Source organism: Silurus aristotelis (assembly GCF_946808225.1).
Source record: "Silurus aristotelis genome assembly, chromosome: 1".
NCBI lineage: Eukaryota > Metazoa > Chordata > Actinopteri > Siluriformes > Siluridae > Silurus > Silurus aristotelis.
In genome coordinates, this window is record NC_139574.1 from 35,010,161 (window position 1) to 35,026,557 (window position 16,397).

The 16,397-nt window shown below is 35.8% G+C and overlaps 2 protein-coding genes across 2 annotated transcripts; both read left to right on the forward strand.

The window, feature by feature from the left end:
* Positions 1–6,665: 6,665 nt before the first annotated feature.
* On the forward strand, positions 6,666–8,477 carry LOC310725086 (uncharacterized protein). The gene is made up of 4 exons (XM_083539706.1): positions 6,666–6,816; positions 6,918–6,966; positions 7,160–7,274; positions 7,363–8,477. Exons 2-4 carry the CDS (start codon positions 6,927–6,929, stop codon positions 7,727–7,729), a joined length of 522 nt encoding a protein of 173 aa, XP_083395832.1. The 5' UTR covers positions 6,666–6,816; positions 6,918–6,926; the 3' UTR covers positions 7,730–8,477.
* A 2,803-nt stretch (positions 8,478–11,280) lies between these two features.
* On the forward strand, positions 11,281–12,636 carry LOC310724778 (uncharacterized protein). Its single transcript, XM_083539049.1, has 4 exons — positions 11,281–11,378; positions 11,468–11,528; positions 11,611–11,761; positions 11,856–12,636. The coding sequence occupies exons 2-4, from the start codon at positions 11,489–11,491 to the stop codon at positions 12,430–12,432; spliced, it is 768 nt and encodes a 255-aa protein (XP_083395175.1). The 5' UTR covers positions 11,281–11,378; positions 11,468–11,488; the 3' UTR covers positions 12,433–12,636.
* The last annotated feature ends 3,761 nt before the right edge of the window (positions 12,637–16,397 follow it).

Here is a 16,397-nt window from a genome sequence, read left to right on the forward strand (position 1 = left end):
TTTCACTCTGTCAGCATTTCTTTCAAAGGGTACATTGTACAGCTGCTTCATGGTGATTACATGTCTTTTCAAGACCCTGTCTATAGTTGAAATGCTCACAGATTGTATATTTTCAAAGATACTGTTGTCTTCAACAATAGCACTTTGTATCTCCCTTAGTCTTATGGCATTGTTAGACATAACCATGTTGCAAATTGCTTCCTCCTGCTGCGGTGTGAAAAGGGGCCCTCTGCCACTCCTGCGAGGTTGTCTTGCAGTCCTACATGAGAAAATATATTGTAAATTATAGAAGTATAGGGATCACAGGATTTTGATTCATACAGTAAATAACTAAGAATACTGTATGCATGGAAAACCTAAGGCGTGTTACAGTATATGTAACAGTAAGTCTACAGTATTACTTTACTATACAGTACATTACATACCTGTTCTCTCTCTACGAAATGTTTGAATTATTGATGACACAGTTGTTCTTCCAACATTTGTCTTCACCCTTCGACCAGCCTCTTCCACTGTAAGGCCATGATTGATAACGTGATCCACCAGTGTGGCCCTGATTTCATCTGGAATCGCTGTGTATCTTTGGCATCTTATACCCCTTCCTCTTCTGTGTCTCTATAATCTTCCACCACGCAGTCTTAATCCTCTTCTTCTTCCTTCAGCTTCCATTATCAGAAAGGGGAACACTTGTGTTGTGCACTATATATATGTCATATATATATATGTGACCCTGCCAAATCAGTCTTCATGATTTGCACCTCTGAGCTGTTTCACAGAACTGGTTGATCATTGGTTAGTCTAGAGTTGCAAATGTTATACAATTCATAGTATAACACAATAGAGTTGCAATGTTATACAATTCAGACATACAATTCTGAGAACATGTTCACTCATTTTGATAGTACAGACTTCCAACCTGAGAAAAAGACTAACTGGTTTGGTGGTTGTGACATTTTAGCTGAGAACCAGGACAAGTTATTTTGCACAGCAGGACAAAAGCAACAAGAATTGTCAAAAGCAGCTGACAGATGTACAGAACCATTTGCATGTTGTCCAAAAGCAATTGCAAATTGATGAAAACAACAAGACATTGCTGATATGATGTGAAGAACTGACAACAGGTTCTGACGGTGGGACGAGTAGTTTTGAGAAATGCAGTTCTGTTGTGAGAAATGACTGAAAGCAGTTGAGAAAAACTGTAATATGCATAGCCTGACCTTGATCTACAGATTTGAGGTATTTTGTTTAAATTAGGTAATGTAAGATACATATTTTCAGTAGCAACTAACTGACATCTTTTTCTTTCATTGGTGCATTTATATACAGTCTATGGAATCCCTAAAAGACAATTTTGCATCACTATGCAGAAAACACTCTGTTCTACTATACTATGAAATTCTTACAAGAAATAACTGACAAAAAATTCCTGCAAAAATGTATATGCATATATGCATTTTGTATATAAACATTATATTTAATGTCTTGTTTTAAATTCAACCAATGTATAGACCAGAATATGTAAGGGTGTACTACTTTAGAGAAAAAAAATATATAATCAATTTAATAATCAAGTCTTTTCATGTGGAATTGTTACACTCATTGTTACACTAATTTGTTTATCACGTATTTTGCAACAAGAAGGCAACTCAGGTCCAGCGAGATGAAGAATAAGCAGGTAAAAAGTTATCTATCTGTTTGTGTGCATCAGTAATCGTTTGCCAAATGAACACACAAGTTGTCTGGGATGAGATAAGAATATTCAGGCCAACATCAACTGCTGATATGCTCATTAAGTTAAACAGTGTCGGCTTTGTATCACCGCCAGCAATGAGACAATGTTGTAGTTAATACCATGTAAACCAAAACCAAGTCAAAACCACAACCAGAATGTGTTGAGGCCAAGACAGACCAGTTATCTTCAAATTCATCCACATAACATTAACCCAATCATAGTAAAATAATATCAATAAAAATTCATTACAGAGGTGAATTTTTCCTTTGGTTTTTCCTTTGTTTTCTTCAAAGCAAACAAGTACAAACACTGAAGAGCTATAATTGACATTTATTCATCACCTATTTTGCACCAAATACATCATTTTTGTCCAAGCAAAAATGACAAACATTCAATATTTAATATGGAAAGGACCTGTGAATACCCAAGATATTCTGAAGTCTATGGACTGTCAATTAAACAATAATAGAATAATAATAGAAGTATCAATAATATAATAATTATGTATGTGGACTATTAATGCTCATAAATAGCATTAAGAATGTGAACTACAGACAAGAGTTTTTACTGTTTTAAAGAAATGCACAACAGTTCTGCTCTGGATTTGTTAGGAACTATTTTCATTGCCAAAATCGGGCAAAAACTTTAGCATTGTGCATAAAAATTTAATCATATTACCTTTTTTTTTGTATTGGACCTTATAAAATCACTATTACATTTGAACTCATGCTCATATTCGTGAAGAGCAGAACAGTCCTCTTGCTTGTTAATAATATAAGAAAACAAGATCTTATAAAAGTATCCATTATTAAATATTTTCAATTTTGTGCACATTTCTATTAGTTATTGTTGACACTTCTTTTGACAACACCTGCAAGTTCTAAACACATTAATTATTTTAACAATTAAATAAGTCAATGCACTAGCAATTTTAGTGATAACCCTGCAGTTCAGGGGTCTATTGTCATATGCACAGGAAACAGACTGTTACACCATACAATGAAATTCTTACTCTGTGAATCCTTCAAGCAACCTATGACATAAATTACTGACATAAGGAAAATAAGACACAAGACATACAGTAAATAACAAATGTACAAAGTTTAGAGGTCCATGTTGATTTTCTTACTGTAAAGGGGTGTACATGTGTGCAAGATATGCAAGAATAGTCTGGGGTCAATGTTGATATTTGCATTGTGTTGTATGTATGCATATGTATGTGTGTGTGTGTGTGTGTGTGTGTGTGTGTCTTAGTGGTCTGTGTCTAAAACGCTGTTCTTTAAAACTACTTAAGGCTTAATTACAAGTTTAAAATTCATTTTGTGGCATAATTAAGTTGCATACACTAAATATTAATGTGTTTAAAATGTTTCTGTTAAACAAACATAGAAAATGTTGAATATCAGGCCCAATATCTGATATTCACAACAATAAAAGATAATTACGTTTTGAAATAACATTTACAGTTTCTTTATCAAGGAATAGTTAATAGGGATGATATGCGATACAGTATACTGTACCATATAATGCATATTGAGGCATATTGAGTCTGTTGTTTGTTTCAGTATGATTCAGAATAAGAGAACCACATTGTGTGTTGTCAGTGAACTCTGTACCTCCACGCTGGCATTTGATTAAAGTTTGGTGGGGAGGAGGGACGTTTCCAGTAGTGTGATCAGACACATGTAGACAGTCAGTCTATCAATAAGTGACCAAATGCCAATGCAATTAAACATTTTGGCAGGACTTTAATATGATATGCCTAGTACTTTCCCTGTAGAGTGTAGCTCTCATTGAATTTTCTCTCTGCGCTCTCCAGTAGGGGTGTTTTCTATATATATTAGGCTTTAATCAGGTCAAGTAAAGTAGAATTTATTGTTATTTCAACCATATACAATGCAGTACAAGGTGAAACGAAACAATGTTTCCCCAGGACCAAGGTACCACCGAACTACACAGAACTCTTAAAATAAACAACACAACTAACAAACATAAGAAAAAAATAAATAAGACAACAGACAAAAGGCAACATGAGACAAGGAAAAACAGTAGCACAGTAGTGCCGACCAGTACAGTACAAAAGGTTACACAAATCAAAAAATAAATGCTGTATTTTTAAACTTTAGGCTCAACAGAAAAAAAGAGTTGTTGTTTTTTACATTGATTGTGTGGATCAGTCCAGGTCCTTCATGTTGAGGAGTTTGATGGCCTGTGGTAAAAAACTGTCTGGATGTAAGGCCCGAATGCTTCTGTACTTCTTTCCAGATGGCAGGAGTTTGAAGAGTGTGTGTGAGGGGTGGGTCAGCCACAATGCTGGTGGCTTTACAGATTCTGCGTGGGGGGAAAAAATCCATGATGGAAGGAAGAGAGACCCTGATGAGCTTCTCAGCCATCTTCACTATCCGCTGTAGGGTCATGCGATCCGTAACAACGCATTTCCCAAACCACGCAGTAATGCAGCTGCTCAGGATGTTGTCGATGGCCCCTTTGTAGTAGGTTGTGGGGATGTGTGGTGAGGTGAGGATGTTTCTCAGAAGGTAGAGACTCTTCTGGGCTTTCCTTATTACAGACCCAGTGTTGAAGGACCAGGTGAAGTTCTCCATCAGCTGAACACAAAGGTATTTGATGTTCTCCACAATCTCCACGGAGGAGCCATTGAAGTTTAGCAGGGCACGGCCAATTTATGTCTTCCTGACATTAACAACCATCTCTGTTTTGTTTTCTCTAAGTTCAGAGACAGGTTGTTGGCTTTAGACCAGTCCCTTAACCTCTGCACCTACTCTCTGTATGCTGACTCATCGCTCTTGCTGATGACACCTATCGCAGTTGTGTCATCAGCAAACTTAAGTATATATATATATATATATATATATATATATATATATATATATATATATATATATATATATATATATATATATATATATATATATATATATATATATACACACAGTACAGACCAAAAGTTTGGACACACCTTCTCATTCAAAGGATGAGACAAATGGACAACAGTTCTGCTCTGGATTTGTTTAGAACCATTTTTCTTCACCAAAATAGACCCAAAACTTTAACCTATATTCAAAAATTTTAAGTCACTTCATATCACCTTCTTGTTTATTGAACCTTTGTATAAAATCAATATCAAATTTGCAATTGTGCTTATATTCATGGAAAAGGCTCTCATATAAAACAAGAGCTCATCTAATTCAAGAAGGGGGGGTTCATTTTGGTGACATTTTTGACACAATCCCCACAACAACCGAAATCTAGTTAGAAATCAGATATTGATTGCATTAGAAGAAGGAAGTTTAGCTTCTGAATGTTAAGAATTAAATCAGACAGTGCTAAGACAAAGCTAAAATGGAATCAATATCTGCTTTCTAATTAGATTTCTGTTGTTGTTTTTTAGTGTGTGGAGGCATATACAGTACAGACCAAAAGTTTGGACACACCTTCTCATTCAAAGAGTTTTCTTTATTTTCATGACTATGAAAATTGTAGATTCACACTGAAGGCATCAAAACTATGAATTAACACATGTGGAATTATATATGGAATTATATACATAACAAAAAAGTGTGAAACAACTGAAAAATGTCAAATTCTAGGTTCTTCAAAGTAGCCACCTTTTGCTTTGATTACTGCTTTGCACACTCTTGGCATTCTCTTGATGAGCTTCAAGAGGTAGTCACCTGAAATGGTCTTCCAACAGTCTTGAAGGAGTTCCCCGAGAGATGCTTGGCACTTGTTGGCCCTTTTGCCTTCACTCTGCGGTCCAGCTCACCCCTAAACCATCTCGATTGGGTTCAGGTCCGGTGACTGTGGAGGCCAGGTCATCTGGCGCAGCATCACATCACTCTCCTTCTTGGTCAAATAGCCCTTGATGCCTTCAGTGTGACTCTACAATTTTCATAGTCATGAAAAAAAAGAAAACTATTTTTTATTATATAACTCTGAATGAGAAGGTGTGTCCAAACTTTTGGTCTGTACTGTATATGCCTCCACACACTAAAAAACAACAACAGAAATCTAATTAGAAAGCAGATATTGATTCCATTTTAGCTTTGTCTTAGCACTGTCTGATTTAATTCTTAACATTCAAAAAGCTAAACTTCCTTCTTCTAATGCAATCAATATCTGATTTCTAATTAGATTTCGGTTGTTGTGGGGGATTGTGTCAAAAATGTCACCAAAATGAAAAAAGAAAACCCACAAAAATTAATTTCAAGATTCTTGAATTAGATGAGCTCTTGTTTTATATGAGAGCCTTTTCCATGAATATAAGCACAATTGCAAATGTGATATTGATTTTATACAAAGGTTCAATAAACAAGAAGGTGATATGAAGTGACTTCAAATTTTTGAATATAGGTTAAAGTTTTGGGTCTATTTTGGTGAAGAAACGGTTCCAAACAAAGCCAGAGCAGAACTGTTGTCCATTTCTTAATATTCAACATACAGTAGAATGATTACTATATTAATACTTCTATTATTATCCTATTATTATTTTATTAAAAGTTCTTCAATAAACGGTATCTTGGGTATACACAGATTTTCTGCATTTTAAATGTTGGTTTTGTTTTTTTCTTGCATAAAAAGTGTTCCGTGGTGATAAAACCTGGAAAATAAATGTTACTTTTAGCTCCTGAGGGTTTGTTTATGAATTGAGTTGCAATTCATAATGCAAAATGTAAAAAGTCTACACACTGATTTCCCTCAAAATTCTAGATATATTATTTGCCTACTTATGCAGAATGATTAACATCAATGTAAAAATCGCTATGATCTGCGAAAAAATTGATATAGAGAACTAAAAGCATTTTGGACACAGTGCTTTACTATGATTTTTTTAAAGGTTTATGCAAGAGTTTTGTACCAGACTGTAGTAGGTCCAAAATGTCCTCTGACATGTGACTAATAAAGCAAATAAAAAAAAAATTGGAATGGAACTGACAACTAGACAGCTACTTTTGGACTTTGGGGTTTGATATTCACTATTCACCTGCCTATTTATTAACAGTCCTGGCTACATTCACCTGCACACTGAACTAAGAAAACTTTCAGCAAAGAATATCTGCACAGAGGTAAACTGGAAACGACTAATAAAAAATGCTAACAGTTAATGGGGTGGAAGTTGAATATGTCTAATTTCTCTTTGTGTGTGTATTTGTGTGTTTATCTACAGACAACAAAAATGAAGGTTTTTCTGCTGCTTGTCATTGTGGCATTTACAGGTAAATGTTTTATGATTTCTATGAATTGCATATCTCCATTAATCAATTTTTCTGAAGTTTTTTTATATGTAATGTAATAATTTTCCTCAGTGGCATTTATTTTCCCATGTAATGATTAAGTATATATTGATTTAGACTCACACAGAGGCTTTATGCTAGTCAGTTTAACCTTTATGTATTTATGTGTTCTCAGGTTGCCAAGCCAAGCAACCGATTGATGTTATCTGGGTATATTGGGCCAATGCAAAAGACACTGCTGAAGAAACAATGAAAACAATTGGAGAGTTTAAATTGGTACAGGAAGTCAAGTAAGTCTAAAGAACCATTTTACTTTCTTACTGTTGTAGCTTTAAGTTCTTTTTGGTTTAATATGCATACGTCTTTTTTATTGCATAGTGCTAGATTTACAGAAGGCGCAAACGTGGCCAAGACATACGCAGACATGCTTCGTGAACAAGTAAACCCTGTGGTCCAGGACGTCATAACTAAAATTAACAAGGAGGCTGAGGTTCTAAAGTTGAGTCTTGAGCAAGACTTGACAACTGTGAGAGACAAACTGGAGCCCTATACTGGGGATATTAAAGCTCAAATTCAGGAAACAGTGGAAGAGCTGAGAGAAGCTGTGGCTCCCTACACTGAGCCTCTTGACATTGAAGCACTGAAAACCACCGTGCTGCAGAAGACAGAGGAAATCAGGGGAAATATGGAGTCCCTGAATGAACGCCTCATCTCTCTGTACAAGTCCATCACTAAGACCGAATAAACACTACAATGCTATTTCTCCCACAAACAACCTGAAATACTAAACATCAAATACTCAGAAATAACGAGTGCTTATCACAAGAAAACATCCCAAACAATGGACTGTGTCAGCTTGCTAATGATTCAGTAAAGCTCTCCTAACAAGCATTAGCATAAAAAAAAAAAAAATTTCTTTTATTTACCTATTGCTGCTAAGGAGTGATGTATTCTCTGCCAATCTTTTTTTGGCTGATTTTTATTTCTTTGTTAAAGAAGAAGTAAAATAGAAGAATGTATGATTATCTTTATAAGAATTGCTTCTTAAAAACTGTCTCTAATGTTCCTTCCTGCAGTGTCTCTGTAAGAAAATAAAATCATAAACAAGCGAACACAATCAAGATTCGAAATAGAGTTTTATTATGACAATGAAAGACCTGGCCAAACAATTACATTATATATAAAAAATACATTTAACCAACTGATTAACCAACTAGTTTGTCAAACTGATGGTTTACAAAGGCTCAAGAAACATGCATGCCTTTAAAGATGAGCTCCTTCAGATAAGATACTCATAATGGCAGATGAACATGCCATGCACATCTGGAATCTGGACATTGTGCAAGCCTTACACATAATAATTCTGATCAAATATTGGATGATACAGTGATCAGGCAGTCATGGTGATAGCTGACATGTTTCTGGTAGCTTCTTCTTGACATATTTTTCTCTTTTTAAAATGCAGAAAATACTATACTGATGTACATAATAAAGTCATATGATTCTCATGAGACTAATGTAATATTATGCAGTTAGGAGGTGTGAGACACAATCTGCATCTTACCACACTGGGATTGGGGGTATATACAATATACAGTATACACACACACACACACACACACACACACACACACACACATATATATATATATATATATATATATATATATATATATATATATATATATATATATATATATATATATATACAGTGAGGAAAATAAGTATTTGAACACCCTGCTATTTTGCGACTTCTCCCACTTAGAAATCATGGAGGGGTCTGAAATTGTCATCGTAGGTGCATGTCCACTGTGAGAGACATAATCTAAAAAAAAAAAATCCAGAAATCACAATGTATGATTTTTAAACTATTTATTTGTATGATACAGCTGCAAATAAGTATTTGAACACCTGTCTATCAGCTAGAATTCTGACCCTCAAAGACCTGTTAGTCTGCCTTTAAAATGTCCACCGAAGTATTGGGTCACCTGACCTTTCCTGCTGTATGTGGCTCATTTCCAAACTATTACAGGACAAGCATCTTTAGATGCTCTATAATAAATTTTGCATCCACTTGAACTTGGAAACCCAAACCTGTTCCAGCATGGCAAAAACCCCTGTGCACAAAGTAAGCTCCTTGAAGATCTGGTTTACATTCTTTGTAGAGAAAGATCTTGAGTGATCTGCTATAGAGCTCTAATCTCATCCCTACTGAACACCTATGGGATGAATTAAAATGCTGACTGCACCCCAGGCCTCCTCACCTACATCAGTACCTGCCTTTCATAATACCCTTGTGGCTGATGAACACAAATATCCATAAGCACACTCCAAAATCTAGTGGAACACCTTCCCAGAAGAATGGAGGAAATTATAAGAGCAAATTGGGACTAAATGTGGAATGCAATGCTCAAAAATCACATACCATACTTATGACCAGGTGACCCAATACTTTACAATAGTGCATATTGCATATGTTAACTGTATTATAATGATAGTGTCATAGGACACTGTTTTCAGATGTACTGCAGAGTTCATTCAGATCTCAGACTGGTTCCATGCCATGATTCTTTCTCAGCATGGTCCCTACTGATATAATTACTTTTTTATTAGTGTCAGATTGTTTGATTTTTCTTTTGGTGATCTCCATGTCTGTCCCTGACACGTTTCTGTATTTAGTCTCTGTCTCAGTTTAGTCTCTGTCTATGTTTCCGCCCTACTCCAGACACCCTACTCTATCACTGATTTGCTGAAGCCATGTCCCTGGCATGGTTTTCCATGTTTATAATAATTACAGTCCATATCCTCCAAGTCTATCTTTATGGTTCTTTAGTTGACACACATGAATCTGTTAAGTAGCTGGTGTATGCTGTAAAACTTCAGGCTAGCAATGAGATTTATTCAAGTAGAATGTTTGATAGGATGATCACTAGATGCCATGGAGTTGGCTAAGGACTGTTTTATACGTCTGTGCATTCTCAGTTAAAAAAAAACGTGAGGAGGACAAAGAAATTGCCAACCCTACACTAGCATGCAGTAACATATATAACATTATATTATTCATATGGAACAAACTAGGAAAAGGGCAAAAACACATAAGAACTGACTGAAAGACAGTCGAACAGTATTGTGGAATGGCCTGCCCAGTCACCACACCTAAATCTAATGGAACTGCTCTGGAATGAACTGGTCAGAGGCAAGGCAAGTTTTACAAGAGGCATGGCAAAGTATTTCAGCTAAGTTTGGAAAAACAAATTGTCTGGATGCCAAGAATGTGTAAAGTTGTTATTCAACTAAGCTCAGGTAGGGTTTTCAATAAGAAATAAAGTGTAACATCTGCACATTTATATATTTGTCATACCGTTACATTACCTAGTTTGCTGCATATAAACAGTAGAAACATGCATGTGTTTCTCAACAAGAGTGGGTGTTTCCAGACTTTTGACAGACACTGTATGACAGCTATTCTCTCTCTCTCTCTCTCTCTCTCTCTCTCTCTCTCTTTCTCTCTCTCTCTCTCTCTCTCTCTCTCTCTCTCTTTCATTGATTTGAATTTAATTGAAATCACATCTAAGTTGGAATACATTTATATTGAATAGCATCATCAGATATACCACAGATAAGTCAGATCAAGTGAAATGTATTTAAATTATGTATTAAAAGGTATATGTAAAATAGTGTAACTTTTATGTGTGATTTTTACAGAACACAGGAAAAAGATTTTATGGAAAATATTTTGCATTTTATATATATATATATATATATATATATATATATATATATATATATATATATATATATATATATATATATATATATATATATATATATATTTTTTTGGTAATGTTGGAATAACTTTTAACTGGTGATTAATTAAATTATTAATTGCTACATTTTAATGCATTTTATCTGTAAAACATTAGTGACAATCCAATTGTTTGGTCAGGGACTATTACAACCCTGACCAAACAATATTTTATCTAAGTCTTCACCATTAGCATTAGTTATCTACATTAGTCACATTTAGATGTAAATCATAGCAATAATAGCAATAATAAAAAGTAAATAAATACATTACAACAAAAAACAACAATATAAAGCATTTCTTTAACACAGAGAGGTTGCAGGTTAATGTCCGGTATTACGTTATGTCTCCATATCACCTCGACTTTGCTTCAACACTACGGTCAGACTATCAGTGTGTTACCTGAACTTTAGGCTCAGTGGTAATTGACTCTCCAATAAGGACATTGTGATGTGGAGTAGTGTTGACAGCAAGGCACTACCTTCTGGACTTTGGCATTTCAATACAACACACACCACCCTACTGTATATATACTGACTTCTAAACAGACACACACGCACACGCAGCTGGCATCTGACAGAGCAAACAGGTAAAAGAAAAGGCTTTATTCTAAAAACTGTCTCTATATACATTTATTTTAATGTTTAAAATGTGTAAAAATGTTTTATTTGTTCATAGTATCAGATCAAAGTAAGAGCCATGAGGGTGCTTGTGGTACTTGTGCTGGCTGTAGCCACAGGTATAACTTTCGGTTATTTTAAAAGCATAAAAAGAAGATAGTATTCCTTAAACCAACTTAAACTCTTTGGTTCTTTCACCAGGCTGCCAAGCCAACTTGTTCTATGCTGATGAGCCCAAACCACAGCTGGAACAATTGACTGATGCTTTCTGGGACTATGTTGCCAAGGCAACACACACTGCAGAGGACACAGTGAAAACAATTAGAGAGTCTCAACTTGGCCAGGAAGTCAAGTAAGTTAAAATAATTATGTTTACTTTTATAATTGTTATTTTAAAGTAAACTATTTACATTTATAATCATGTTTTTTTTGTTTTTACTCCATAGTGCCAGATTTACAGATGGCGCTAATATGGCCAGTGAGTATGCAGTCACTCTCCAGAAACAAGTGAGCCCTATAGCCCAGGACATCATGACCAAGATCTTCCAGGAGGCTGAGGTTTTGAAGGAGCGTCTTCAGCAGGATCTGACCACTGTGAAGGGCAAACTGGAGCCCTATTCTGATGATCTGAAGACCCAAATTCAGCAGAAAGTGGAGGAGCTGAGAGTAGCTGTGGCTCCCTATGCTGAGTCCATTGACACTGAAGCTCTGAAAGCCACCATGCTGCAGAAGACAGACGAGCTCAGAGGAAGTTTGGAGGAGAAAGTGAAGGAGCTGCAGTCCCAGATGGAGCCCTATGCCGATCAACTCAGACAGAAAGTAGATCAGCACATGCAGGAATTCCAAAACGCTGTGGCCCCTCTGACTGACGATCTTCAGACCAAGGTTGCTGAGAGAGCCGCTTTGGTTCAGCAGGGTCTGGCTCCTTATGCTGAGGATCTGAGAGAGAAACTGGACCCCTATGCCCAGAATCTGAAGGACCAGCTTACCTCTCTGTATGAGTCCTTCACCAAGACCAACTAAATACACCAAACCACAGTTTACTCTTACACCCATGAATGAAAACGACCAAAATAGAATAGCAGACATCAAACATCCAACTCTTTTCAACATTCAACTCTTTTAACCTTGTACTGTTATGGAGTTGTGTTCTTCGTAAATGTCATACTGGTATGTGATGCAAAACTTCCACTTGATTATATTATAATAAACCTGCTATGAAAACAACTGATTCTGAAAGTTTACTGTTTTAAAGTATAAAAGCTACTTCCAACCAAAAATGACCACTGTCAGACAAAAAATATATTTCAACAGATATTTGTCAGTTGTCTTAATTCAACAGATTTAATGGATACATTATCTACTGTAATTGAAATATAAATTAAATATAAATTAACACAAGTTTAATGAAATGTATATAATGATCCACGTTAGAAAATAAAGCACTGTGCACTTAAAAAATATAAATAAAAATAAAAAATAAAACAATGTGTAAGGACGGTCAGATCCTTTTATGATCCCAGACCCTGAGAACTGCCATGCAACAAAACAATAAACTTTCTAATCTGAGGAAAGGATCTCTTTAATCTGAGGAAAGAATGCAATCTGTTCAGTTGCCCTCTTACCCATCCTTGAGCCCCCTCTGTCCCTCCTGGGGAGACGACCAGGTCATGCAAAGGTGACAGAAGTTCCCGGAATTCAAGCTACTATACTTGCATAAGGTAATAATTACATTTTAGAAATGTATGCATTTCTCCTCCACGTGTTTGGTATCATTTTAAAGGTCTAAGTGTGATTGGAAATATGATCCCAGTCTCATATTAGTAGAACAGATTTCAGGTTTGGGGAAATTCTGTCCTACTGACATAAAGGTTGCCCCTGAGAAGATCAGGTGATGCTTTTACACTAGGTGACATTTGGTTTTTAGGTCACCTCCTGTCCCAAGAAAGGATTTGCAAAGCTTTTATCACTTTGAATTTACAAGTGTTTACAATGGTTTGGGTATTTAAGGAAATTTGGCGAAACACTCAGGGAAGCATTCTGTAGTTTACAATTCTTTAGTAAACTACATTGCTAAAATATTTGGTTTTATGCTGATGATGAAATCATTTATATCTAGTTGATTATGTAGCCTGGTGTTACCGCAAATCTATGACCAAGATATTACAAACTGAAGGAGAGCATAGAGTACAACGTCTGGGACTTTCTGATTTCTGATTAACTGATTCTGATTCTGATTGACTTAGTAAGTTAAACCTAAGTAGCTAAATGAATTATTCTTCATGAATATCAATCAATCAATCAATAAAATTTTATTTATAGAGCGCCTTACTACAACCAAAAGGAGCACAAGGCGCTTTTCAGTAAAACAACAATAGACAATAAAATATAAGAACACAATGTACATAAAATAGCAGTTGAATCAGGGGCTATGTGTTAAAAGCTTGTATTAATAAATGAGTTTTCAAATGCAATTTAAGGACACTCAGCACAGTGATGCTTCGTATGTGTGCTGGAAGTTTGTTCCACAGCTTTTGGTCCCTGGATGGCAAATGACCGGCCTCCACTTTTTATATTTGTACTTGGGAGTGACCAGAGAGGTATGTCTAGAGGAGTGGGGAGTTCTGGTTGGTTTGTAGACTGTTACTAATTCGGCGAGGTAGGCCGGGGCCAGACCATTGATGGCCTTGAACACAAACAGCAGGACCTTATACTCCACCCTGAACCACACCGGAATAAGCAAGCATTTAGGGGCCTACTTAAAGAATATTAGTTTATCATTATATCCTCTGAATAAGATTTGGATTGGCCAATGTGCCTCCGTAAGCAGGTGTCGTTAGCCAAGCACAAGATTCTAAGCGACTCCAGGTCCATAATATATGATTATTTGAAAAGACAGACTGTTTAGAATAATCTATTAAAATTAGAGAAGAAATAGCACCAATAAGGTGATCAGCTTGAATTAGATATATTCAAATTAAATCAGATTAGAAGATAAAAATTGGATTAATGCAACAAATTGATATCCATTTTAGTAATCGTTTACAGATGTGCGAGAAAGACTTACACGCAGAATACCTTCACCCACACCAGTGGATTCCGTCGTTGTGCCATTGGGTGTGCACCCTACAAATGTCACAGGAACCTGGATATAATTATACACATCTTTAATAATAATGTGTAGTTATTAGAGAAACAAAAAAAATAATCATAATATGTTACTTCCACATGTGGCCCCAAAATCTGAATTTAAACACTAAAGCAAGAGTTACCATGAAATTATTAATGGCCTTGTTTTTGTTTTTCTTGTCATCCTTGGAATGTTTATCAGTATACAAAAGGGCATTAAGATAACATGTTCATTTTGTGTGTCAAACTACAGTTAGCTTCCTTGTGTTCTATGGTTTTGTGTAGCACCTTATTTGTTTGTTTATATAATTTGTTAATAGAAGCCTAATAATGCAATTGTTTAGACCATGATAAATAAGAACATAGACTTGATGAAGGGTGTACTTTCTTTCTTACACTGTATATCTAATGAATTTTGTTTTCAATATGACACAATTGGAAGAAATAGTTCATTCATTTTATTTCCATCAATTTTAGAAAACTCTCATCATTCAGTTTAATATTTAAGAAGAATAATACATGGCATAAAAATGAATTAAACACTACAGCATGACTGAGTGATTCCACTCTCTGTTATCTGCTATATTGCTGCTTGACAGGATTATCACCTCTTACAGGCTCCATGGTAAACTGTACAATCTGATATGTTTTCATTGTCAGGAGCAAGACTGATCTTGTATCCCATCTTACATTTACACTGGCAACTCACCAGCCTATTGCAGTCCATGGGTGTACTTGCATTGTGTTATATCTTCACTGAGTCTGTGTCCTTCATATTGAATTGCTTGTTATAGATGTCTGTAATGCAGGGCCTTTTCTTCTGGCCTTTTCTAATGTCCTCACCACACTGGACAGTGACTTGGGTTTGGGTTTCTGTGGTACCTCTAAACCAGGCCAGAGCATTATAGATGATACCTTGTCACCAAGATGTTGGGTTCTTTAGAAGATGTCTATTGTGTGATAGTTACCAAGGTGTTTGAATAAGCGCTAAACAGCTCGCACAGTTTTTCACCCTCTCGACCAGTGTTGTGCTCGTTACTAAAAAATAGTAACTAGTTACAGTTACTCGTTACTTCATTCAAAAAGTAACTCAATTACTTTGTTGATTACTTACACCAGGGGTTTTCAATCGGTGGTCCGCGGCCCCCTGGTGGTCCGCGGCCCCCTGGTGGTCCGCGGCGGCATTGCATGTGGTCCGTGACAGCCTACATAATTTCACTATTAAAATGACTTTTTTTCCATAATTTATTTTTCCAAACATTTCCAGAATATTTGCACATTAGTGGGAAAACTTAATTTAATGAAAATATCTAAAATATTCAAACTGACACAGGATAGGCTAGCTTTGCACCTATCAGGCCTATGCTTTGCTTACGTTGTGTTTTGCGTCATATACGTACACATTCATCTTGCGCGTGAAATAGACCAGCATCTCGGAGTTTGGAAAACACATTATTCAGGTTTTATTGAATAGACGCTTAATAGTTTTGGTGAATTGAAATTTAGAGTGGAGCGGTTAGCTAACTTTTCTAACTAAGGTGAAGTTTGCTAGTCAGCACCAGCATGGATTGCTTTTTACAATAGTGGGCCACGGATTACTTGTTAGTCAGAATGGTGGTCCCTGGCACAGAACCAGTTGAAAACCCCTGACTTACACCAAAAAGTAATGCGTTACTGTTAAAAGTAACTTTTTAGTTTAGTGTACTTTTTTAAAGAACCTTCTTTAATGTTCCCATTAATGCGCTTTTATGTGTTATGGTCCTTACAAACACAAAACTGACAAACACAGAGTAATTTTTAAACACTATTTTATTAAAGTCAGACCAGCACAAACTGAATATATCACAAGGATTTCTGAA

What these genes read in the sequence shown, in the direction of transcription:
- LOC310724778 (XM_083539049.1), top strand. Translation starts at nt 11,489, where the DNA reads ATGAGGGTGCTTGTGGTACTTGTGCTGGCTGTAGCCACAG. An exon ending in TGTGCTGGCTGTAGCCACAG is followed by an intron (nt 11,529 to 11,610) that starts GTATAACTTTCG and finishes TTCTTTCACCAG; the next exon opens with GCTGCCAAGCCAACTTGTTC. An exon ending in CAACTTGGCCAGGAAGTCAA is followed by an intron (nt 11,762 to 11,855) that starts GTAAGTTAAAAT and finishes TTTACTCCATAG; the next exon opens with TGCCAGATTTACAGATGGCG.
- LOC310725086 (XM_083539706.1), top strand. Translation starts at nt 6,927, where the DNA reads ATGAAGGTTTTTCTGCTGCTTGTCATTGTGGCATTTACAG. An exon ending in TGTCATTGTGGCATTTACAG is followed by an intron (nt 6,967 to 7,159) that starts GTAAATGTTTTA and finishes ATGTGTTCTCAG; the next exon opens with GTTGCCAAGCCAAGCAACCG. An exon ending in AAATTGGTACAGGAAGTCAA is followed by an intron (nt 7,275 to 7,362) that starts GTAAGTCTAAAG and finishes TTTATTGCATAG; the next exon opens with TGCTAGATTTACAGAAGGCG.